This window comes from Melanostigma gelatinosum, assembly GCF_949748355.1.
Source record: "Melanostigma gelatinosum genome assembly, chromosome: 20".
NCBI lineage: Eukaryota > Metazoa > Chordata > Actinopteri > Perciformes > Zoarcidae > Melanostigma > Melanostigma gelatinosum.
The window spans coordinates 11,387,567-11,414,869 of NC_136653.1; the positions used below are offsets into that span (position 1 = coordinate 11,387,567).

At 42.1% G+C, this 27,303-nt stretch overlaps 1 protein-coding gene across 1 annotated transcript in view; it reads left to right on the top strand.

Moving 5' to 3' along the window:
- cntnap2a (contactin associated protein 2a) overlaps positions 1-27,303 on the top strand; it is a gene marked incomplete at its 5' end in the record, with an annotated part of 287,541 nt that overhangs the window by 100,945 nt on the left and 159,293 nt on the right. Inside the window, 2 exons of the mRNA XM_079292505.1 lie at positions 9,332-9,442; positions 21,153-21,346. Of these exons, the coding sequence (XP_079148631.1) occupies positions 9,332-9,442; positions 21,153-21,346 (305 nt within the window). The remainder of the gene's footprint in view (positions 1-9,331; positions 9,443-21,152; positions 21,347-27,303) is intronic.

Sequence of the window (27,303 nt, forward strand, 5' to 3'; positions counted from 1 at the left end):
ACCAATGACACGGAGAATCAGTCATCCTGAGTAGCCCTTTAATTACTGAGATACATAATAGATGAACTAATACAGCAGACCCACGAGGGTTTATTGAGCTGGCCGGGCTAACTGAATGTTAGACTGAGGAAGGTCCATGGTTAGAGTATTGGGCAAACTGAAAAAGGTGTTGGCCACTGTTACATACAACAAACTGACTGCAAGGAGAGTGGGAACTGCTGCGAGATGATTTCAGTATTTTCTGAAGGAGGTTGGAATAATAATGGGACATAGAGACTGAGAGCTTGGTTTCCACTGAAGTATTTCATGTAAATTATAATCTGTCGATTGCCACACTGGTGAAAAGTCACTTTAGAGATTTTAAAATGTCTGTTGAGACCAAATGTTGGTCGTACAATATCCTTCCAACACAACTCATGAAGCAGCCACTAACGGTTTTCATAGTTGGCACATATCAGTGCCAAATGTGTTTCTTAACTGTTGCCTTTAGAAATGTGAAATATGGCCAGCATCAGCTACAATATCAGATTGTCCAGCATTGAGCATTGTTTCCATTCTTCTGGTTTTAGTTGTGTGGTCTGATAATGCTTCAGTCTATATTTTGTATCTCTGACTGTTGGGAGACATTTTTTTTATTTTATTTCACTTGACAGATGTAAATGTAGAGGGAGGCAGGAAAGAAAAGGTACACGTGCATGTGAGTGTGCGTGTTGTTGGATGTCTTTATGTGTGGTTGCTTCATCCATTATGCGCTCGGTCTGCGCACACATTGGCACAGGGCACCAGATCTGTTGACAAAAATTGTTTTGGTGAGGGTTCCAAGACATGAAAAATGAATCTGGACCAAAACATTTAGATGAACGGCTCAAGCAAAGAGCTGGCAAGCTGGTGGTGGGTAGTTGGAGGGTGGTCGGGAAAGGCAGAGGATGGGAGGAGTGAAAAAGAAATAAGCCAGAGTGAAAGTGTAGAATGAGCAGCATGAGAAGAGATTCTTATTTTACATATATATAACAGCTTCCAAGAAGGAGACAGGGAAAAATAGCTAATTACATTTCAGAACTCTCAGAACAGACACAGAAAAGGGGAAACAAATACAAAAGGGTATAAGAAGTGTGAGAGAAATTAATAGAATATTTAATTACAAACAGGGCTGCACAATATGGCTTAAAATATTATGTCGAGTTTAGTTTTTTTTTATGTCACATTTGATTATAATTATAATTAATTTCATGATCAATTTCAGTACTTATCACAGTATATCTATTTAATCTGCTCAATTTACAGTTTTAAGAGTATTACCCTGGAACAGAACACAAAAAAAGGATTAATTATGGTTGATAATATACAATTATGTATTATCAGAACAGGTCGGGTCTTTGAGGGTTAGTCACATGTTCAGTATTTGAAACACTTGTTGGCCATCTAACTGATGCGCACTACTGGTGGTCAGCTGTGGAATGCAAGACACCATCAAATATCAGTACAGAATTGCAGAACAGAGCATCAGTCATTTTCAATAATATCTTCTAATACTCTGCATAAATCACCAAGTACGATTTCAGTTTCCTCATAGTGTTTGTGTGTAAACACGTTGCAGTGAACGCGACTGTGCTGTCAGGCATGCGCAGGGCGCATTGGTGCCACACACTCTCTGCCTTCTCCACCTCACCATAACAGATTGCTGTCAGTTTCACGTGATTCAGATGCAGAGAGACAGGAAATATTATCCAACGTCCAGACCTCGGTGGCCTGACCTCATAGCTGGCTACGGCCACGCTGTTCACACCTGAAGCGCATTTCTCCTTGCCGGCTCTCTGCTCCTTTCCCTCTATATGTGTGTGTGTGTGTGTGTTCACACCAAACATGATGCGAACAAGTTTGCTCAAATGTTTTTAGAAAGAATTTTCACCTCCGCTGCCATATGCATACCTATGCCCTTGACCTCCTCCCACACAAAGTGAGTCAGATTCCATGTAGATTTCTAAATACAGAGAGGGTTGGGGGAAACAGAAAGTACAGGCACAGTTTTCCTTGGTGAAAACCTTCATTACCATCTTATTCAGAATATTATTATTTAAGCAATGTAAACACATTTTGTAATATCTGTTCCTGTTGGGATTTTATTTCTTTAGAAATATGATAAACCCCCTCCCCACCCCCACCTCCATACCTCGCTCCAATACTAACAGAACACATTTCAAATTTAGCACATTGTCACAGAGTTAAATGGTCATTTTAATTCCCACTGGGGTATTGTGTGATTTGAAATTGAATGGGCTCTCACCCTGGGGTCTAGATGATTGTTATTCACTCCACTGCCATTCGCTATTTCATGCTGCAAGGCTCTGTGCAGAAAGGTACATAATTTAATTTTGTTTTGAGATCACAGTAATACAGGCTGAGATGTGCCTGATCTGGATACCGTGAACGAAAACAAGTGGAAAACAGTGTATTTCTTTCTGGAGCAGCAGGAGACCGGAGTCAAGTAGTCAGTCTGTTTTTCCAATAAAATGTATGTTTTTTTAGTTTTTTTTTTTTTTACCAGATATGAATTCTGTATGTATGAGCACTGTCTAATTTCCCCCAATATAGAATGCACATAATTGCACTTTTAGTTTGTCTGGCATGGTGTTTTCACTTACTATACATTAACTATAGAGCAGTGAAGTTCAACTCTGTCACTGTTGCATCTCTTATAAACTGTCTTTGTCAGGTCCTTTATTCTTTCTTTGATTGGAAAAGTGAGCTTCAGGCTGCTTCGTGAATATGTATCAGACGCTTGTTGGACTGTGTTGTGTTCAAAGGCTGTGAAGCTTCCAAGACATGAAGGTCACCGGCTCAACAGAGTCTTTTGAATGCAAGATGCTACCGAAATCACTTCATTATTTTTATACAGTACCGTTTGGCAGCTGACATATCAAATATTATTTGTTTCATTGTGAACAAGCAAAAGTTATCATTACTTTCTGTGTTATTCTCCAAAGTGCATTGTGTGTATCCTTGAGGTCTCACATTTGCAAACTACATTTTCTAAGTATTTTGAATCCAGTGTTGTTAACATCCATGTTTACTAGTTACCGGCACCCTTAGATTAGGTTCAAAAATATGAAACCATTTACAGGCCTGTGTACCACCTCACCCATGCTTCCTCATGCACATTTTCTAAACATTGATTCACTTAAATTAAAAATACATTTCAGCATCCACCCGGCCAAGGTGTCCATGACTATATCATGTCATACAATAAGTCATACTTGTGTTTAATTCACAATTTTTGCCTGGGAACGAAGACACTGGCAAATGGTAGCAACAACCATCTGTAATGCAAATTCCTGAGGCCTTTTCTATGCTGTGGAACATCTGTTGATTTGTGTACCAAACCTCTTTGTGAAGCCCACTAGGGAGCTGCTGTCGCGCAATTCCAGGTGGACATGACAGCACGCATATGTAACTTCTTGCTAATTAGCGAGTGGCCATTTGACCGCTTTTGAAACTCTTTTTCTGTGACCCCAGGAAAAAGAGGAGCAGCTTCAATCCACTTTTTAAAGCAGTTTTGGCATCAGAGTCACTTTAATTTGCCAGATTTGAATCTTCACAGATTGTGTCTTGGCTAAAGTATGCTGATTTATTACAATACAGTTCAACCGAACATTTACTGCATTCATAGGTACCCTGTGTGTCGAGAGGGTCTCAGTTTTGTGATGCTTTTGTTTACACGAGAAGAAAACCTCTCATAGACTTATAGAGATCAAACAAAAATAGCTGAGATAGATTATACTGAGTTTATGAATATTACAGAAACATTTAGGTCACTGCAGAAGGCTTCTGAGGAAGCAACCACAAATTAGTTAAATTTCTCTCAAGCTGCTCCAGATGGACTTTGTCAAACCGAAGCGTTAACGTGGGCAAACATGGAAAACAGAAAGCATCGGCCCACGCTGCCCCCAGCCACACCAGAGACCAAAGGCCTGTGCAGACGGAGCCTGACTGGCAGTTTGGAGAGTCAGACTGCATCTCCATGCAGCTGTTGGCACTTTGGACAGCTTTCACTGTGTTCATGACTTGAGTCCAGATAAAGCCCCAAAGTCCCCAAACGTCAGCGTTCAGTGTCGTTGCGAGGACAGACTTGACAGCACCATACCAAAAGCACTCGCACAATGGTTTCACAGTCGTTAAATAAAGATAGCAGAGATTTGTGTTGAGTCTTTTGCGGGTCTGCTCAGCAGTCTGACAAAGGACACTGATTGCCGAGTTCACAAAAGGATTGCGCGGCTTCTGCCGACGCTAAACCTGGAGGAATAAGACAAAAAGGGTCGAAACAGGGTGAAATGCTCCCCTAACTTCGCTGCTGAACAAATAGCGTCTCAGTGCTCCTGTGGTATTTGCCCATATTCAAAAAAAGGTAATATGGATAGTATACATTTGTGACAAAATTGCCCCATTTTATGCTAATCAGCCTCATGCAAAAACAGCCCAATTCACAAAGGCAACCTTTGCCACGAGGATGATTGCAATCACACGTAAAGAAGACTTTATGGGCATGTTTGCACGATAATAACATCAGCGCAATATCTTTAGTGAGTTGGACCTTAAGACGTGATCACAACTGACAGGGCTGTCAGCAGATGCAATCCATTCTTTGTGAAGTCACCCGGCAATGTTTTTCAATGGCTGACTAATTTACACAGTGCATGTTACAGGTGGAGATTTACTCGCTTGTCCATTGAAATTGGTGATTTTTTTTAAATGCATTGACTTAGGCTCTTGTGCTAAGTACTGGTAAACTCTCTGTCAGGGCTCATTGCCTGAATGGCCAATGTGGCAGGTAGGGCAATTCATTAAAGGAGTTTGCGCCCGGCAGTTTTCCATCTTATTATGCAACATCCTTGATGCCAAGATGTGGCTTTGTGGCTGCAATCAGTGATTTTATGCCAACTGATCTTTCGGGTGTCATGCATTTCACCCTGAATGTCTTATGCTCAATTTGCATCCAATTCCCTTTAGCTCCAGAGTTGTGGCAGCGATGTAAAGCCCTTTGAACAAGCTGGCCAAACCCGGTCTATCCATGGCTCTGGTCCCCAATGGTGGCACCCGGCTGACACGTCTCTTGGTTGCTATTTTTCCACATACTAGTTATTTACCTAGCTGCAAATGCCACTAAGCCACTAAATGCCGCTTTTGGTAGAAAGCCATTTTCCTTTGCTCTCACATCATGTCTTCTTTCCTTCTGTTTTATCTTATCTGTCTTTCTCTTCCTCACTGTACCTACCGTTTTCTCCTCTCTTATCATATCATCATGCGTAAAACTATCTGTCTCTTGCTCTCCGGGGAATAGGCTGACATTTGCTGTCGGATATTGTAATCATTTGCTTGCCCTAAAGTACATGGACATACAGAGCGCTACTTTGCACTTCAGACATGGGCAAATATCAGCAACTACAATCTCAAACTGGAGTCTCGAGCATATGACTGTGTGGTCTGCATTCATGAATGTGTTCTACCCTCTTGTCACAAACTACACTGAGCAAACATGCACTATTGTAGGTGTTTTGCACATGTAACCGTGTATAGGTGTATCATATCACTTCCACAACCACTACCCTAAAGGTGATGCCGATTCCAATCGAGTAGTTCATTTGATACCCATCGTATGACTTCACCACAGACTACATGAGTTGTAGCTGCTATGGGCTAATCACGCATCACATTAAATCAAAGAAAGCTTGCTGTGAAAGGGATTGAATTCAGGTATATTTCATGTTTCAAGATGAATTATTGATGGATATGATCCTAGATCTCTGTGCTGCTATTTAATCATCTCAAAGCAATAAATCACTGACGTGTTTTACTACTGCTGGTAAAGGTGAGTTCCTTTAAGATGCTTAACTATGGGAAAACAGACTCTGACAAATTTATTGGCAATAATTTCAAGGTTGTTGCCCAACCCAAATTCCCTACTCAGCCCTAAAAGTCCAAACGTAAAAAAATGTGTTAAAGAACTGCAGCATATATTATATACAGTATGTATAAAGAACCAAAGCCGAAAGAAATGATACAATGTCACAATGTGTTGGATTCACTACAACAGCAACCGAGGTTTCCCTTTTCACTGCTCTGTCCTTGATTTTTTGTTGTCCTCTCATCACCATGTCCTGTCCAATATTCCTTTTAGAGATTAAAAAAATGGAAAGTCTTCCGAAAATGTGTTTTTTAACCGTAGTTACAATTCAGTAGATATTGTAGCTAAAGTTAAATACGTCACACAACAATACAAAATATTTCTAATTTCGAATTATGTTGTTAAATTATAGTAAAAGTAGTATAGCTGGATCTGCAATTGATCGCCACATGAATCCAAGCAGCATGCTAAATATTTAACTGGCAGTCAAATTGATTGCACTTGTGGTAAAATGTACAGAACAGAAGCAGACAAATAATTCAAACATTGAATATATACTGTACAATGCAGAAGGCAAGGGATGCCATCATATGTGTAATTATTAAGAAATAGAAGAGGAGGAGACTGGGGAATCAGCCCAACCAGTAACAACAGCATGTCGAAGAATGCAACCACAACAACGTGTTGGGTATCGCATCTCTAGTCTTAATGTTCATATCTTCCTGTGTGTGTTCATGTGTGTTTGAGAGAAAGAGGGTCTTGTTTTCATAAGCGAAGGTGCAAGAATAATTTCTGAGGCTCTTGACGCATGACCCAAAGATTTCTCCCAAATTCATGACCAGATGCTGCTGCATGAGAGGTGCACCTATATGGCACGCTTTCAAACGGAGATAAACAGGAACACATCACCAGGTGGGCTGGCATGAAATCAGCCATAATGTAGTTGTAATGAACACTTGCATGGGTGTGAATGTAACCCCTCATGCCCAAATATGCACATATGCTATGTGACACAGTGGAAGTATGTATATAAAGTTGTTGTTTTTTAAATGACTCTGCCCAACCCCATTTTCTTTGGACACTCCCCTCTCCTATACATCACTGCCCATTTCTGTGGCGGTGAGCCAGATACCTAATGCTAGTGGATTTTACGACTATGCCAGCGCACGGTCAATGTGCCAGAGACCTCATTACGTTGCGTGTGTGTTTATAAGGGAGAACCTGTGTGGCAGTGTGTGTGTGTGTGTGTGTGTATATCCTGTCAAAACAGGCAAGGATGCAAAATATGGAGCAGGAGGGAGGCTGCAGACCATTTTCCAAAAAGAAACACACACACACACACAAACTGTCATTATCATCCTTTGATGATGCTATTTTGTTCCTTGTGAGCCCACCTGTGACACAAAGTAATGGGGCTAACAAGCCATCAGCCCATGAAGGTAACATGGCTTTGACTTTCACCCACAATGTACACATCCAGATACAGCATATTGTACATACAGAGGCACAGAATTCCCCTTCTTCTAGATCTGACTCTCCCTCACACACACTCAAACACACACACACACACTTACACTGTGGGGCATGACAAAGAGCTATTGACTGCCTACCTGGCCTGACAGACCATTCACAATTCCTCTCTGTGTGAAACTTTATGTACTGGAAGAGGTGAGTGTGTTTGTGCATGAGTGAGTGAAAGGTGCAAATTGAGAGGGCGGAAGGAAAATGACTTCATGACCGTGTGTGTGTGTGTGTGTGTGTGTGACAGGAATACATCTTTTTGTATTTGTTCTAGATGACTTTTGCTGCCTTTTTGTGTGTCATGCATACAAGTATACCACTGTGGTCGCGTTCTCAGATTTCCTCGGATCGGCCTGGACCTGCACTATAGCGCTGACTATTTTCCTCTTGGCCTTTCCAGGTCATTGGATCCACAGTTCACTCCACTCGACAGGCGGAAGTACGTTTTCGACTCGTCTACGTGATTGCATTCAGCATAATGTGCTTCAGAAAAGGCCATCAAAAAGCTGCTGTATTTTCCATTCAAATGTTCATCTATTTTTTAAGTCATGAATGATTTTCACAAATGAGCATCTCAAAGCTACATTACACGATCGACATGTAACATTCAGGCATGCGATTGAAGGAACCAACATCCATTCATGTACTACAGGAGTTGAATAATTGTGAGTTGTATTAATTCCATGGTCATTGCAGACACACCTGGCACACCACTCTAGTTTTAAAATGTTTTATTCAGTCATGTGACTTGTTGCCGGAAGACAACGGAGCAATCGTGAGTGAGAGTTGACAGCTGCAATGCAAGATAATCAATCCATAGTCTTCAGTTGAATTCACTAAAATGCAGTAAAGAAATATTGATAAGCAGTCCCAGACTCATTATGGAGAAGCAGATCGTAAATGTATTTTGTCCCTATACCATTCAGTGCTTTATAAACCAACAGTTATAACTATTTTAAAGTCAATTCTTTGACACACAGGAGGCCAGTGTGTAAATATCTGAGAAATGGAGTGATGTGATCCACTCTCCTGGTCTTCTCTGGGGCTTTTTAGAGAAACAGTATTACAGTGGTAGTGGTAGTAAGTCAAATTTAGACTACACACAGATTTCTGGCTTGATTCGTGCTCTTTAATGTTAGTAATTGAAGCTGAGCACTAACTTGTAATCGTTTTCCTATGGGTCCAGTGAAGGAAATGTTGGCTCATCCAATGACTGATTCTTGTGATGCACTTGTCACCTGGTGATGTTATATTTCTGAGTTATCTTCAAAATGAAGGCAGAATGAGACAGATCACTGCCTTTATTGGTAAATCTAATTATGGAGAACCTGATCTACAGGGAGCGGTGCACTCCGCCATTTAACTTAATTACCAAACGTTTATTTTTCTAAATAAATGATGCATCCTTATCTGGCTAAAAGTCCAGATTGCTTGTTATTGTGGACACTTCGCAGTGCCCTCTTGACAGTGCTCGGGAAGTCAACAATGTTTTGAATGGCCCTGTGGTTCAAGTCTGACTGACCTGACTTAGTGCTTGACCCACAAACAGCTTCCCTTAACCTCCAGCTATGCCTTATGTTTCTGCTCTTGTAAGCAAGTCTCCTTTTGACAATGCACTGAGTGAATGTGGAAAATACAAGACTTTTCATCCGAGAGTACTTGAACTTAAGAAGGTCTTATCCGAGTCATTTGTTTAACATTTAATTAACAATGTTGTGATTTAGTACTGCTTCAACCACTCAATGGACTTAAATGCTGAACATAACAGTTTGTTCAGCATTAGAGCAAATGTTCTAATTAATATGAAATATACTAATGTTTTCTCTTTTTCTTCATTCTATCCATTTTCCCTCTCTCCTACTCCGTCTCTCCTATTTCTTTCTCACGTTCACACTCTTTCTCTGTCCACAGAGAAGTGCGATGAGGCTCTAGCCTCTCCTCTGCCTCACACAGCCTTCACCAGCTCGTCTGTGTTCGCCAACGGATATGCACCCGGATATGCCAAGCTCAACAGGAGAGGCGGTATACACCCACTCACACACACACACACACACACACACAGAGGAAGATGTCGATGCGCATGCACTTTCTCTCACACACACACATACATGATTGATATACATAGAGGGAAGTTCATACATGCATGCTGCAGAGAGAGGAACGAGTAAATATATAGTTCAGGTACGTCGACATGCATCCTTATGAATGATTGTACGGATGACACGCTGAGAGGTAAACGTCCAGTCTGCATTGAGAGACATGCTTCGTAGTGCTGCACAGCTGCTCCCACCCTCCTCCTCCTCCTCCTCCTCCTCCTATTTTGCTCTCTCTATTTCCTTTTTTCTTATTCTTCTCTCCCTTTCCGTTTCTCAGCTCCAGTTATTATCTCAGTGACTCAGACTGGAGCCCATTTCCACATCAGTCCACAGCAGACAGAGATAGGACCAGACAATTACACCCCTCTATGTTTATACAATTAATATTTCATACTTTTCCATCTAATAGTCACACCACAGCAACAGAGCTCAGCGCTGGCAAATAAACACAAGTTATGCTGGTGTATTTAATCATATCAATAGAAATAAGGCTGTCACTAAAGTTATTTATTTATAAAATAGCTTCATCTTTGGACAAGTTTCATGAAATTTGCAGATCAATCTGCCGATGTGTAAATGATGTCTCTTATTAAAGAACATGTTTTAGATAAGTTACTTACTTCAAGGCAGATGTGATTACTTCTCAGAAAGAAATACAAGACGCATTATCCAGCCTAAATGACTTGTTTGGGTGTAAAATGGTTATACAGTATATCCAATAGACTTCGAACTGCTTCTGTGTGCATAATCTTACTGCAAAAAAGAGAAGGAATACTCAGCTATCTCCCTTTTCCAAAACCTGTCAATTGTGGCTTGTAATTAGGAGCCCAACATGTTCTAGGGACACCTCGTTCTAAAACATCTCCAAAGTGAGATGACATGACATGACAGTCAGCACCACCACTGTGATAAACTATGTCAGATTTTGACACAAGTGTCCCAAAATGGATACATACTGTACCGAGGCAAGTGTCAAAGTAGCGGGGGGGGGGGGATGAGGGACAAGTATAAAGCTTCATCTCATCCTCTTGAGTGTCCTCTTGGTGTCCTCTAAAGAATGACACTGTGTTTTTATGATGATGTCTTCACTTTATTAGCATACAACATCTGACAAGGGGGGAATATAAAACAAGATAAGTTCTGCAGAAAGGGACGATGAGGTTACACCTAGAAAAAAAAGTTCAGAAAATCAACTTTTCTCAGAACCAGATTCAAATTGCAATGAACATTGTTATTTCTTGTCAGTTTCTAACACAGAATACAAAACAGAAACACAGACATCTAGGAGCGCAAAAACACAATCAAATCCAAATATACACGTTCAAACAGTGACACATTTGCAGGAAACACTCTCCGAATGAAGGACACATGAACACTTTCGCAGAAACACTCGAAGGCATAAAATAAGTCGACACATTATAACTTTCACAGGAACACAAGCATCTCAAAAACAGTACTGTCCCACACACTTGCACATGTATCAATGAGAACACAAACGGCTACTGCAGCATGGACCTGCTCACATCCAACACCCGTTTACAGTCACAAAAACACAGGATCACAAACCCATGCCCACACAGTCGTACTATAAAGAGGGGTCCCTCCAAGCAGTTACATGTGGCAGCCAAATGTGCCATCAGTGGCATGAGTGTGTGCCGATAAGCCAATCTTCTCCAATCTCCCACTCCTATGGAACAGGGGAGGCACAAAATCAATGGGACACACCACTCACATTCAGCTTGTGTTGTGAACGCTGACGGCTATTAGAGTTGTAGGCGATAGGATTGTGTGTCCAGGTGTGTGCGTCTGAATGTATGTTCATTCCTGGGTGCACATTCGTCTATGTATGTGTGTGTGTGTGTGTGTGTGTGCGTGAATAAGAGAGAGAGAGAGAGAGAGAGAGAGAGAGAGAGGTAAAATGATCGCGTAACGATTTTAAAGCAGGCAGCTGTCTGCTGAGTGCCAGCCAGTCACCAGGCCTCTAGTCCTGCTTGTTCATTTGACTGCTGTCACACATACGCATACATACTGTGCTCTCCATCCATGTGTGTGTGTGTGTGTTTTGTATGAGAAACTGTATGTTTTTAAGAGAGTATGTGTGTATGAATACCTATATTGGAATAGGGTTGTGCACATTAGTTTATTCATGTGTCTAATTGGAAGAAGGAGCCGGCTAAATGCTCCGTGTCTGGCTCCTGAAACACATTATTTCCTAACAGACTCATCATCATAATGCTAAATGCCCTTTATCTTTGTTTCTAAAACACAATCATTCACAAGATGTCTCTCGATGTGACATGTTGATTGTAAACGTACACCATGGTGTCTTTTTAAGACCAGCTCAGTTTAATTGCCTCTGGCTTTTGAAGACGGAATAGATTGATGGAGACGTTCTTCTTCTTCGCGCTCTCTCTTTTACCCCTCCCTCTCTCCATATGTTAACATCTAATTCTCACCATCCTTCGTTCTTTTTTTCCCCCTTTCTCTCTCGTGGTGGTGAGTCATCCCTACCTCTCACCATTAATTCTCTCTCTCCCCCCCCCCCACCGTCTCTCCTTAGTGCCAGCTCATGTATGAGACCCTGCTCATCTCAATAGTGTCAGGCAGAGGGCAAGGTGGGCCCACTCTTGCTGCCTAAACCCTTGGGTCTATTTGCACAGAGTGAGCGAGAGAGCAATATAGATGAGGGAGAGATAGAGACAAAGAGTAATTAGATGGCATCTAATGAAATGTAGAGACGGTTCTTTCCATCACATTTCTTCAACTTTTCCCAACCAGATAGCGTCACTTGGTTGGAAAATGAGTCACAGAACATGTCCATCACTGTCATTTAGCACAGACCTTCATCAAGCTAAATTATTTGAGAAACATCTTAACACAGGAATGGCCAAATGTATGCTACAGAGGCCAGATCTCTAAAGCCTATGCAGCAAGCCCAAAAAACTCTGGATTCTACATTTCCCATAATGCATATCAATAGCATCTGTCATTTATGGACCTCGAAACACAGTCGTGCCAGAAAAGGTTTGAAAAACAGAAAAAGTCGATGAGCTCCATATAGCTTTTCATACATTCGCTGTGATCCGCACCCCACTCAAGGCTTTGTTCAGTGCTGCCAGCCGGAGAGTGCTGCCCTGTGGTTGAAATAGACTGGGCATGGACAGACTGAAGGCGAAAGACAGAGGAGGGGAGGGAGGAACGCAAGACATGGAGACAGACTGAAATGGGCAAAAGGAACAAAGTTAAAGTGATAAGCGACGAGCCATGGTTGACAATTTGAGCTCAAATTGTTGAATGCTGAAAGTCGATTTCAAATTTGACAAAGCGATCTCAAACGTCAAGTCTTGTGTAATCACAAAAACAATTTCCATGCGGGTGCGTTTTATTATCGCTGCCACCATGGAACTGCACTTGATAATGTGTTATTTTGACATTCATGGAAAACATGTCATTGAAGTGGTTTCGGCTTTGTACAGAGTACCAAAACAATGAATACTTTTTGTGCGTGAAGAAAGTAAAAGAGGAATGGGTGGAATGATTTTGTGTGTCCGTAAATATCCCTGCTGCCATGCGTGCATGTGAGCATGCAGATGCTATGCATGCCCACATGCCCGCAGACATGGCCAAGCATGAGATTGGGCTGCTAATGACAAACACATGGCCACTGATCTTTATATTCCATTTTCTCTTCTCCTCCTCTCTCTCTCTTCATCCATCTCCCTCTGTGTTTCTCTCTCCTCCACTGTGGCAGGTCTCTTCCTGCCCTCCATCACATCCGTGTCTCCCCTTTCTTCCTCTCCATCTCATTTGCCCTCCATACTCTTTCTATTTTCTACAGTAACAGTCTCAATGCCACACTCCATTTTCGCAGCCTGTTCCCTCTTTCTTCGCAGAACTCATCATCTACTTTTTTCTTCATTCACATTCCCACCTTGATACTTACTTACAAAGTTTGAAAAAGTTGCCCTGCATCCCCCCCCCCTCCGTATTCAAACACAGACTGTCACAGTACTGCAGTACAACTGTGCTCTGACTTGCTGCACAATTAACCATATTGCCCGCCCCTTTATGATGCATTACTTTTCACTCTGTCATCTGGCAAAGTTTTTTGATGTCTCCAGTCGTTGCAGTCATCCATCGATAATGTCGGTCCGCTCCTAATTAAATTGCTCTGTCTTCATCTGCTCCCTTTGCTCCATGACAGAGAGATGAAGTACTAGCAGAGGGCTAACCAGCTGTTTTCTCTGTGCTCCCTTTTCCGGCAGCCTAGCATCTTAATTAATTAAGATGCTTTCTGTTAATGTGGTTGTGGTTGTTATGGAAAGAGGCAACTTTGATAAACATACTCTCGCATGTTCTCTCGGGTGCCGGCACACGCAGACATAAAGGCAACACACCACGAGCCACCCGGCTGCTCAGAAACAATTGCTGTAATGTGTGCGTGCCCACCCACACACTCTCCCACACCAACGGCAAGACCGGGGCGAGATGTTCACTTGTTTGATGCTCTGCTTTGCCACTGTCACTTGTGTCTGTGTGTCATGCCTGTCACCGGCTGCTCGTCCAAAATCACACTGTGTCTCCATTACTCAGTCTCAGATCTCATGTCTGTCCTTCTGTACTCTCTTACATAGTTACTCTTCTTCATTTCCTATTTTGTTCCCGTTGTTGCTCTATCTTGCTCACTTCGGGCACAGCCAGGCAGTGACTGGGTACAGCAATCATCACACACACACACACACACAGATATATGACCACGTAGGCCATTGCAAGTAAACTTAATATTCTGTGGAGAAAAAAAAGAAAAATTAAAGGATATTTGGAGAAATTTAGGAGATACAGACTTTGATATTCTTTGCAATTGAAGTGGTAAATTTGCACGAAAATTGCCTTTTGTCGAGGAACCATATCGCTTCACTTTGCAAGGTTGGATCAACTTCATCACACAGTGATCAAGCCATCGCTACGGTCACATCAGCCGACGGTAAAATTGTAGTGCATGTGTATGTCTACACATTCACTCCCCAGGAGCGATGGACAACCCTGTGTGACTTGTCCAGTCAGGTGAGCTTTGATCAAATATCTTTGGAAGAAAACAACAACAGGAAGGAGTCAACTTGACAGCCTAAGAAGAGCTGAACAGAGGAGAGACAAGTCAGCTGAGACAGTAGAACACTGTTTGATTCAAATTCAAAAGCAACCAAAGGGAGCTTTCATAACTTTACTTGTGGGCTGGTCTAATGACCCGTAGCCGAGGGTTTCTTGAACAGTGTGAACTGAGATGTGTGAGATGTGACACAGGAAAAATATCTACACGGATTGCATTACCTGACTGTTTCAAAAGGCAGCCATTTTTTTGGCAATGGTTCCCACGGGGCATTTTCTGGTTTGATTATGTTTCACTGCCTTTGCTTAGTCGGCGCAATGCTGCTGGTACATTCCCCAAATTGCCAAGAGGACTTTTTAGTGGCTTTTACTGTATGTTCATTGTTATTGGTTTTGGTGTACAATGGGCAATAACTAGCTTTGTGTGGTCCATTTGTCTGCAGCCTACAGAAACTAAACAATTGATGAAACCTGTGTGTGTGTGTGTGTGTGTGTGTGCGTGTGTGTGTGTGTGGGTGTGTGTGTGTGTGTGTGGGTGTGTGCGTGTGTGTGTGCGTGCGTGTGCATGTTTCTACACAAATATGTTTAAACGCACTCTTACGTGTGTTTGTGTGTGAAAATATGTACTGTCATAATCAGTATAGCAGTAGATTACACTGAAACACATGCTCCGACTGCAGGGTTATCTGTGGCATCACAGATAGCTTAAACCCTGTTGTGCAAGCTTGGAGAAACTCCAGCCATGTGTTGGCCCCGGGTGGCTCCTTTTATCTCAGGAGTCTCTCTCTCTCTCTCTCTCTGAATTCCATTTGGCGAGTTCTGACCTGTGAAGGGCACCGCACAGGGACATTTTCACCAGGGTGGCTTTCAGGTAGCAGATTAATCTGATTTCTAACACGCTGCTTGTTAGAAATGCCAGTTGCAGTCCCAATTCAAATGCATTATGAGGATATACTACAGGGCAGCCATAAAAAATGGATTGGATTTTTCTACACTTTCTTTGTTCATTAAAGGATCTGTGATCTGTCTTACAGTGACTGTCATTAATTCATCAAAGTTATTTTGTATTCATCCATTCACTGTTTAAAACATCAAACTAATTGTGAAAAAGGCCCATGATCGTGCCTTCTTCAACTTGCTTTTGTTGACCAACAGTCCAAAACTTCAGGTTATATATTTAAAATGATATGAAATCATCAGAAAACACACAGTTCTCACAATTCGGAAGTTAGTCCAGGGAATTTTTGGTATTTTTGGTTGATTACACATCACAAATGGTGCAAACTAAGTAATAAACCAGCAGCATCTGATTTGGACAGAATAAATGACGTAAAAAAACAATTTATTATAAAGCAAGGAGTTTCTGTCTGTCTTTGGACATATCCTTTGCATATCTCAAGCACCGTTCATCCGAGCTACACGTTAAATATTCATAAACTTTGAAAAAACAAGTGACGGCATTCTCTGCAACAGCGGGGGGGAAGCTGAGTGTTCTGCGAACTGAGTCGTGTCGTCTGCAGTAGGCCATTACAGACTGGGGCTCATTGACTGCAGCCACAAAATATATCTCGACGAAAAAGTTGCAGTGTTCTGGGTCCAGAAGATGTGTTCATGTGTTTCAGGCGGGAATAAAGTCTTTGTAACATGAGGCAACATGTCACAAGAGTCACGGAATGTGGCTGCAGGTGTTCTCTGGCGGCAATTCACTGCTGAAGGTTTGACTATCCCCAACTTTTCGTTTGGCCGCACTCTGCTGCAGAATCAATCCGCCTCCCCACAACTTCCCATGGATATTGCATGGCAGCTCGTCGTTGGCTGCAATTCACCGCTGCTTGGTGTGTTTTCAGCATTAAAGCCAAACTCTTCTTCACTTCCCTGGACTCAACGATCGCTGAGTCATTCTCGACGGTTGCGCTTCCTATCCCCTGACCAGTAGGCACTGCACTAGTGATTGAAACAAGCACACACAAACAAATCGATGCTCTTAGTTTCTATTATCTAGAAAGCAACCTATTATCAACAGTACTCTCAAAATGCCGTCAGCATCAATGGGGTAAAATCTGTAAATCTAGGTGGCAGTGCTCCCCTAGTTTTAGCCTCTGGTAATTCCAATGCTTTGTTCTCTACGTCGTCTTCTTGGATTGTACTTATTCTCCATCCTTTGTCCCGATCTCTATCTCCTGCTCTTTGTCTCTGTTACTTTCCTTTCCCCTTTTCTTCATCTCTTTCTCAAAGGTGGCTTCTTTGACCTTCTCTGCTCCCCTGTTCTCTCCCCTCTCCTCCTCCCGTTCCTCCTCTCCTCCCCGAACATCTGTGTGTGTGACAGGTGAGAGAACTGTGACAGTCCCCCGACGCTCCTCCCCTCCCATTTCTCCTCCCATTTTTTGTGCCTTTTCCTACGCTGATGCTCCTGTTCGCTCACAATCACTCTCTCACCTTCCATCCCCCCCCACTGCCAGCCTCCTCCACCTCCACTTTATTCTGTCAACCTCTTCTCGCTTCTTCCCTTTCTACCTCAGGCTTTCACCTTTCACTGCACCTCTGTTCTTTCTTTTGATATATATATATCACTCTTCACCCCACTTCTAACCTCTGTCAAGCTGGCCCTCCTCACCTCTCACCTCTCATCTGTTCCTCTTTTTCCAGCCGTATTCCTTCCTCTCCAATCTATGACAGCATCCCTTTTTTGGCCGCTTCTTTGTTTTGTTCCCCCACACCCTTTATTCGTGTCCCTTGTTCCTCCTCTGAACTTCACCATTGAGCTCTGTAGCCCACAGCTCTCTTTTCTCATTGCTTTTTTTCGACCGTCTTTCAAAATCCTTGCCATCACTTTTACGACCTTTGGAACCTTTTCGTCTCTACACTTCTCAATCTATCTGTCTCTTTGTCATTCCGATCTGTTACTTCTAATAAGCCTGTAACCCTAACATGCCTTCTACCCCATCCGTCCTCTTCAACCCCTTTTTCCCAACCATTACTCTGTCCTTTCATAAACCCCTTAAAGCCATGTTCAGACCGACAGAAGCACTTTTTCAAAAAAGCAGTCTCATGCATGTTGGTGAGATGGCGGGGTCAGCCTCCGTCAAAGAAAGGCAGAGTAATAAAGTGGAACCTGGCTGAACGTTTGATATAAAACAATGCAACAGCATCCAGCATTGCACGGAGATGTCACTGTCTCACCTTTTCTCACATCAATAATACATCCACACTGTAGCAGTTTGTTTACAAGACAACATGGAAGAAGATCTCGATGCAAACTTGGGCCAGAACGGGAACTATACTGGGAAGAATGGTGGCAAACAGGCTTTCGGGCAGCAGGATCAAACATAGGCAGCATGTAATTAACAAACTAACAGGACACGGCAGGCACACGATGCAGGCCGGTACAGGTAAAGATGCACATACAGGGAGTAAAGTCTGGAACCTAAAGGCATACATTCACAATCTGGCAGAGAGCCAGTGTTAGAGGGCAGATACGCATACAGAGTGTGGCTCTTCAGGAATGAAAGGCAGGTGTGCAGGACTCGGGTGACTGGGACTGGTGGGAGAATCCGGCGGTGAATGGATGATTTGGAAAGTTCTCAAGCATTGCAGGGGCCCCAGAGGGGAAGTGAAGTGTGAAGTGGCTGAGGTGTAAAACAGGCACACACAATGTCTGGTCATGATATCACATACCAATGCAGCCTCTTGCGTGTTTTACCTGCAGTGCAAATTTCAGTGCTTTACATTTGGTCACTTTTGCCGTAGCACTGCAGGGTAGACAATATTGGAGATTTAAAATGTGATTTCCATCAACCAGTAGCGACCAATTAAGTGGCCTTGAACATTGTGCAAAATGTTGCCAACTGCTTTCTTTGTGGTTCTTATCACTAGTTTGACTCTCGATGTAGACTGTGCATCCACGCCGGCCATTAGCCGCCTATTTCAGCTGGATTGTGATGGGTTTTCATACATACAAACAACCCAGTGTTTTATTCCCTTAGTGTCCAAGTATGATGGGTTCAGCCAGGCCTTTCTCCAGCGCTGGTACAGTGATAAAACGAAGAGTGAAGATAGGTTTGGCTATGCGAGACTACTCAGTGACAACAGGAGTAAGGATGCACTGATAACAATATTGGGTATCAAACCGATACTGTGCTCGTAAAAATCAAACCGCACCCGATACCACTACAGTGACATGAAGTTAACCTCTCGCCAGTTGAGCCCAATAAGCCGCCCAGCTGTAACAATAGCCTGATGCACAAACAGCTTAAATTCATCAGAACGAGCAGTCTCCAGTTCATCCGTCAGGTAGAGTTTGCAGCCACACTGTTGCGTGCATTTTCCTGGACACATGCAGACACGTTAGTCTCCACCGCATCAATTAGTTTAGCTGCAAGGTTGTCAGCTGTGTGTTTGCCTAAAGTACTCTGTCATGGTTTCTGCCGGGGGATTGCAAACCTGGCATAACTTTTGAGAGTGTCCAATGGAGAGAGAGCATGTGTGACAACGAGTATGACGATAGCAGTAACGTCACAGCAATGAACGTAGCAGTGTAGTGTGTGTATCATTTATTTGTAGGTCAATAAATGCTACAACTCCCCAAGACCCGTGAGGAGACCCAAGCTAAGTTTCTAAGATGATGAAAGTGAAGGATGTTAGCTCTGCAGTTAGCAACAACTCTGGCGCACTTAAAGTGGACTGACCTTTAAAGTATACCAGTCCAAGCACGGTGAATGTGAAGCAGGAGATTGGCTGAAGAAATACAAGACAATTTAGCTTCTTGTATTTGACACCAGAATATGTATGTCAATAGAGCGTTTGAGGATGTATGCAGAAATGGAGCCACACATCTTAGCTTAACGTTCAGAGAAACAGACACTAACATATTTTAGCAGAATGCCCACCTCTACAATGTGCCACTATTATCTTTTTTTAATCTATTTTCATTACCGTACATTGCACATATATTCTAACTGTTGCTCTCTCACTTCCTTATATTGTCTGAACTCTACCCATAACTTTTTCAATCTTTGCCATCTGTTCTGTGTCATTTGAACCCACTTGCAGTCTCATTCTCCGTTGATGTTGCCCCCTTTCCAGTGTTGAATGGGTTTAGTTTATCTCTTTCTCCCAAGTTACTCATCCTTTTCCCTCTGCTGCGTTCATCCTCCCCTCTTCACTGTCGGCCTCATCTATCACCTTCTTTACCATAACTACATTGCTCCCTTTTTGCTGTCCTTTTTTCATCCCATCCGCATGCTATCTACCAGAGCCATAAAAGCCTCTCTCATCACTCCCTCTTCTCCACACCTCATCCATCTCTGTTACTCGCCCTCGTTTCCATTTTTCTGCCTTCTCCCTTCGCTTGTCACCACCTCAACACACAGCTTCTCGTCATTCTCTTTGACACACCATCCTCAATCTTGTTGATAGCGTCACACTGCCTTGGTCATTGTCCACTCAGCCTGCTTTCTTAATCTTTATTTTCTGTTTACTGTCTGTTTATGATCACTATCACCTCGCCTCTCCAAAACTCAATGCCTTACCCTCCATCCCCTCTGACTCTCCCCCTTCTGATAGTGTTTCATCCCCCCAAGGGAATGGCTTTGCCGCAACGGGTTTTTTGAGGTATTGACGTTTCCACTGATACGGGCCTGGTTATCTGTCAAGGCCGGGGTTGGAGTGTAATGGCTCTGTAATTGGATAAGATACAGGATTTTTGCCAGGTGGGGATACATCGCAAACTGCCTCGCTCTCCATTTTATCACGTGCCTATCATCGTTCATGCCTCCTCCACTATACTTGGTGCTCCCCCCACTCCTTTGTACTTTCTTGGTCTTACTATCTCTCTTTTCTAACTTTGTCCATATGGTCATGTTTTTTTCCTCTCTCATTGTCATTTTAAAGTCAGTCATTCTCCTTCACTTGTGCTTTCAGCCTGTCACTTTCTTATCTGTATTTGTGTCCTTTTTTGAAAATTCCATCACAGAGAATCAGAGAAGACGGCCGTGACATGGCCAAGTCGCAGTCCAGCCACCACCCACTCTTCCCGATAATCATTTCACAGTTGCATTCTGTCACAAGCTCGGCTGATACATTTTTGGTGCTTTGCGTGTGTGTGTTTGTCGGTGTGTGTGTGTGTGTGTAGGTCTGCTGTGACAGCGACAGGTAAATAACTAGAAGATACTGAAGAAGAGTTTGTCCACTATTCCAGTTTCAGTCTTGAAACAAATGTCTGGGGTTGCTCTCTGCTGGACACTGACCATTAACAATAGGAAACACTAGAACTGTAACTCCACATTCTCTTTGTAAAATGTCATTTTGGCGGAACCATGCTGCTCCTCTGCCCGTCTTGGACTCCAGAGCTTGTTTTCCTTGCTAATACGATATATTGAAGTGAAAAAACAGTTCCCACTCTCTGCTACTTTTTATTTAATCATACCAGGGCCAAGCCATTTTACTTCACAGACTGACAAGATACTGTTATAAGGATATAAGATATCTGTAAACAAACTGACTTCCCACCCATTATCTCACTAACTCTGCAGGTGCTGGTGGTTGGTCTCCTCTGGACAGTGACCATTACCAGTGGCTACAGGTGGACCTTGGTTCCAGGAAGCAGGTGAGCGCCATAGCGACACAGGGTCGCTACAGCAGCTCTGATTGGACAATGCGGTACCGTCTCCTCTACAGCGACACAGGAAGGAACTGGAAACCATATCACCAAGACGGCAACATTTGGGTGAGTGAAAAAGAAGTGTTGCTGCGTGCGTGCGTGCGTAGGTGTGTAGGTGTGTAGGTGCGCGCAATTTCCAGAGGTTATCAGATGACAGTAGGATCATCAAAGGCAGAGCTCTATAAGTGTACATTGGTGGGTAATACTTGTATATAACCATATCCAAAGTTATTATTTAAGTTTAAGTTTAAAGTTTTTTAATTCAAATTTAATTTAATTTAATAATTTAATAAAATAAAATGTAAAGTTTAAAGTTTTAAGATTCTTTAACTACATTATTATTTCCACTACTATAATTTTTTTATTGTTACAATATGTATCACTCAAGTATCACTCAAGATGCATGTGGTAAAATAACTAATCAAAAGGGAAATACTTTTTTATGATAGAAGAGGATATTAATATGACACTCTGCAAAATGGAAATGGCGTATTAGAATGTGAATGCTTCCTTTTCACCCCTGCGTAACCCAGAGAAGAAACCTTTTGTGAGCGTGCCACTGTGTGGTGCATATAGTCATCAATAGATCAGTTTTTACCAAACGTAATATCAACCACAGCCGTTATTCAAGCACGGATTGGTTCTAGATGGAAAAATACAGAGAGAACAACATTTGGAAATGAGCCATTAGGAGTTTATTCCTTGACATTGATGTGATCTCTGTGGCTTTATTGTGCACCGTATGTCTCTTATTCCAAATCAACAGCCCTCTGTCACAGCACTTAGCACTCGAGTTAGGCATCATTGATCATTAGCTGATGGGCTAAAAGCCCACACTGTTCACTGTTGGTGAAGAGCTACAGGTGATAACAGATGGGCTTTCAGCAAGAGGAGAGAGGAAGAGAAGAATAGCCCTGTCATGAATAATGTTGATACACCAAGCTAGCCAGCATTCATTTAAAACCTGGAAGTAAAGGGGAGGGGCTGTTTGCTTTTTAATCTCCACCGTTGGAGACAGGCTGTGTATTTGTTTCCCCCAGTCCACCTGATTCTTATCCGCTAGAAGACCGTAAGGTGTTCACTTTGCTTTAATGGTCAGGGTCGACACACATTAATTAACATCAAAATGATGTAAATGCATCAGATTCATCAAAAAGGTATGAATCAAAAGGAGATCTAGTAAAATAAAAAACAACATAAAACAGTGTAAGCATCTACGTTAGTGTGACGGGGCCTTCGGGGGAAAATGGGAGGGAACCAACAACGGCAGCTGGAGAATTACACCCCAGGAAACATACGCTTAAGATATTGTTTTGAGAATTGAAAAGGCACAAAAGCAATTGTATTGCTGATATGAGACAGATGTGTGTTCGTAGAATGAAGCAAAGGTTTTATTTAAGGAATCAAAAATAATCAAATTTGCAGGGACTGGAGCTGCGGGAGAAGAAAAATATTAATAGACGAAGGAAAATGACTGGTACCCAATAAGGGATTGAAAAAAATGATTTCTTACATGTTAAGCTGAAGAGTCTGTGCTAAAAACTCTCAAACTATCACAAATGTTAATATTCTAAAATGTCCTATCCAACATAAACCGAGCAAAATGGTGGGATTTAAGTTGAGGCCACTGGTTGGAGAGGCAGACTACACTGAGGAGTGCCCAGGGGTGCTACAGTAACCCACCTCAGGCACGATACAGCCATCCTCACAACAGAAATACACTCGTAGACCAGTGTTTGTACATGCATGTATAAGGGGTAGGGACCTCACCATGGGTGCCTAGCCTGCCAACAATGGCACTCTACTTCACCTAAAGAAAAAGGGAACTAGTACCAAAAAAGAATCAACTCAAATAAGCAAACTACCCCAAATGGTTTAACAGTGTAAATTAAACAAAACGGCAAAGCAAAACAGACGCAAGCAGCAGGTGGACACATGAAAAACAAAGATTAACAGGGCTCACCATGCTGCAAAATAATGCAATTTAATGTTGTGACTACTAACCACCTCATATATGGGGTATTAACATGTGCATCACTAATCGAAGGCAGGACAACAATGAGGTTTCCAAAACAATTTCCAGCCAAAATGTCAGTCCAGAGGTAAAATAGGTGGCTGTATTTCACAAAGGTTGGTATGCTAACTAATCACATACAAATAGATAACTGTAACACAAAATACCACCAGCCACCACAGAGACAGAGGACAGGGGCCAAAAAAGAACGAGGCCATGCCAATAGGTGCATTTTATAAGCTGGACCTGATTATGGAATTGTCGGGGGGAGGACCCAGCCTGAGGGCTGCGTTCACAACACATTCACTGCTGGGGCTGCATTCCCCACCACATTAGGAGGAAAAAGCTTTGAAAACACGATGCATGAACAGAAGCTGACCCTGTTGACCGCTGTTTCTGAAAGTTCCCTACACATCGGATGGTTATTAAGTAGTGAATCCGATAAGGGAAATTGAATTTTCCAAAATGCCTGAAAGAATTGGAAACAAAAGCCAAGCAGTTTCACATATTCAGAAGAAGTTTACTTATCTGGGGTTCGCTTTCCGAACTTTCCTTATTAAATAGAATTTGAGCCCAATGCGTACCCTCTCGGCTGACACACCACATGGTCTGATCACGACATGAACATCATACAGCCGAATGTTTTAACACAAGCAAATCATTGATGCAGCTTGTTAATTGTTAATGACACGTAAGAAAGTGTTTCCTGACTTAATTCTGAGCAGAGTATCTTGACTCTTTTCCTGAAACGCTGCGATGCAATTCAAGCTTTTCTACCTCTCCTGACAAGGCAGGAAAACACTGGTCAACTAATGTGTTGACAGTGAGCATGTCCTCTCATCCTAAGGTATAAATCCTCAATAAAGATTCATGTGCACCATCACACTTTCCGTATGAAAAGATCCGAAACATGAAGAATCATGTTTACCAGCCACAGAGTTAAAATCTCGAGTGGGTGAGTTGTTTTTTTTCCTGTCTGCATTCCGTGGGTATTAAGCTGCATTCAGCCCCAAATAGCTTCATCATTATTCTCTCTTTTAGTACTGTTAGGACTGGATGCGGTGACAAATACGGATCATTTACAGTTGAAAGTAAATTAAGCTGTTGTTTTTGTGTGCAGCATCATAATTGTTTGCCGATTATTGATTCAGAAGTGTTTTCCTTCTGCCATTAACCCTGATTCATTGCCTCTAATATTTCTGCAAATACTCCAAAACACATTAATCCTGGATGTATTTGCAACTAAAGACAACGTTGTTTTCTGTTTTGCCTCAATGTATGACATATATATTGCTTTTTTATTTATTGCCAGTGTAATTCAAAATATTGCTTGTGTAAACAAATACAGAGCCAATCATTTTAAGCTGGGCATAGACCATCAATAACCCCCAGTGCAGTAACAAGCAAATCTGGAGCCATTTGTTTCTCTCTGTCTCTTGTCTTATTTAGAAGAGGCTTTGCAGCAATCTACATTAGTACACACACACACACACACACATGTTTAAAACTAAAGATTACACCTTTTTTTGTAAATGCGTCTGTCTGTGTGAAACTGGTGATAATTTTGGAGCTATCAGCCCTATTGATCACAGGGACGAGTTGGGACGATAGGGCGCTTAAGCCAACTTAATGTTCCAGACACACACACACACACACACACACACACATACACGTACACACTGCTACCATCAGGCCGTGTTTCAAGCCATTCAATCACATTCGGCTCAATCCCATTCACCGCTGGATGAGGTGCACACAGCGATCCCCAGAGAGAAAACCACCTGTCCTGCAGTCTTATGAATGAAGGTTCTATTCGGGCACATTTTGCCACCAATCACCGCCTGCCGTTACTCCACACTGATGACTTAACTCTTACACTGCCAAACTGAAGGGGCAAATTTCAGTCAATGGAACAGTGTTGATGATAGCTGAATTGCTGTGACTGTGAGCCACTTGGGAGGAGGGTTGGTAAAGGCCTGGCATCTGCAGTGTTGGTTTTGTGAAATATAATGTTTTAATGTCTCTTTAACGCACTACTGAGGAGTCACAATGCCATTGATAAATCACTGCGATAATTAAAACTGGTCGAATAGAGGACACCGCTAAGAGACTGTCAATACTTGCAAACTTGAATGAATCAGTTACACAATAATCATACTTGGGGGAGCAATCGTTGGCTGTAATGAAAGATGCATACAATAAATGCAGAGTCAAGGTTTGAACAAGTTTGCTATCGTGTAATGTGGTCCACAGTATGTTGTCTGTATCTTGTGTTTTACCAGGACGCACATACACACTAGAACAGTAGTGACGTGATACACAGTCCTGCCTGCTACAGTGTGGTGATGGTATCTGGCAGTAATGTGCCGAAAAAGAAGAGGCCGAGAAGCAAATGCAAAACAATCAGGGTTTTGATCTCTCAGAAAGAGGATGTACAAAATGCATTTCATATGTTAGTTAGACCTTAATGATACATATAATATGGTTTCTACTTTGGCAATGGCAATGTGAAATTTTAAAAAAGATGAATTGATTTACTTTCTTGCTTATCCTGTAAAAATCTTCACTCGTAAAACAGTTGCAAAAAGTACAAGACATGCAGTTCAGAGATGTGCGCCTCTCAGTGACGGGTTACAATTTGTCTGTTGTATGTCTTGGAAACCTTTTAAGAAGTGATCATCTTGTCTTTTGTCAGTTTAAGTGTCAGACTTTGATCCACAATTACAGCTTCATGATTTGATGTGTCTCAGTGGGAACATAAAAGGCTAAATGTGGTGTGTAGTGAACTATGTGGAAGCACAGGGGAAAAAACAAACATGCTCTGTCTGACTGCACATTAAAACGCAATTAGCTTTAACAAACTAACAAACATTTGAAGTCACAGTTTCCTCCCACACACTTGTTTACCATAACTCTTGTTCAGATAATGCCAGCAGGCCCTGTCAGAATGTTTATTATTAATGTGGATGAGAAGCGTGTAGCTGCAAGCACCCCGGGTCAGTTGACAGTAATGTATGCATCCAATAAACTAGCACAGGTCGTACCGCAAATCTTAAGCTGATACAGGATCAAACAGGGACACGTTAATCATGGTTTCCAATGAAAAATGCTATCTGTGATTTGTGGTTTTAGTACTATACTTAACCATTATGTGATCTATTCCATAATGTATTATTAATGTAGTCTCTTTTTTTACATTACAATTGCGTGTGACAGCACAAGGTTAGAGGTTGCATTCAAATGATGCAGCTTGTGTGTGTCTTTGCTGGTGTTTGGGGTTAGATGCTTCCTTAGATTACACCGGAGAGGAGAAATAGTGCATCATATGCAGATGACTGTGCTTCAAACAAGGTTTCTACACCTGTAATATAGTGTGTGTATGTTACTAATATTCACCAAGATATCTTGACACTTAATAGCAGTTACCCCAGCAGTTACCGCAAAATACTGCAGTGGGGCAAAACACAAGACATAAGATATCTTTCTGTAAATCTGCAGCATAGAGAAACTGGGATCTTTGAGATTAACAGTGGCATAGCACCCATATATTTTTGTGCTTGGAGACACATTACTGACCTTGCTATCGTGTCAACGGGCTTGGTAGCTAAAAAATAAAAAAAATAAAACAGGGCGAGCCACCTCAGTCACAGGGTCTCTGTCGGCTGTGATTGTAACGGAGCTCTGCCTCTGTTCCACAGCTCTATATTCCACTGCAGTAGCACCAAATATCTTTATATAATGAAACTAGTTATTTTCCAAATACACTGGTAGTTAAGTGTCAGCTAGTCTGTGTCGCTAGAGAGAAAACAACATGGCGGTCCCTGACTTTGGAGACTCCCAGTTGACTATCTTTGGAGACAAGCTTGCACAGAATGAGTGACAGATTGTAGCCCAAAGCAAGTTGCTGCACTTGTGCTGGAGTACATGTATATATACCTGCAACCTCACTTTAAAAAAAACTTGATTTATTTTTGTGCGATATTTTGCAGTCAATTATGAGAAAGAAAAG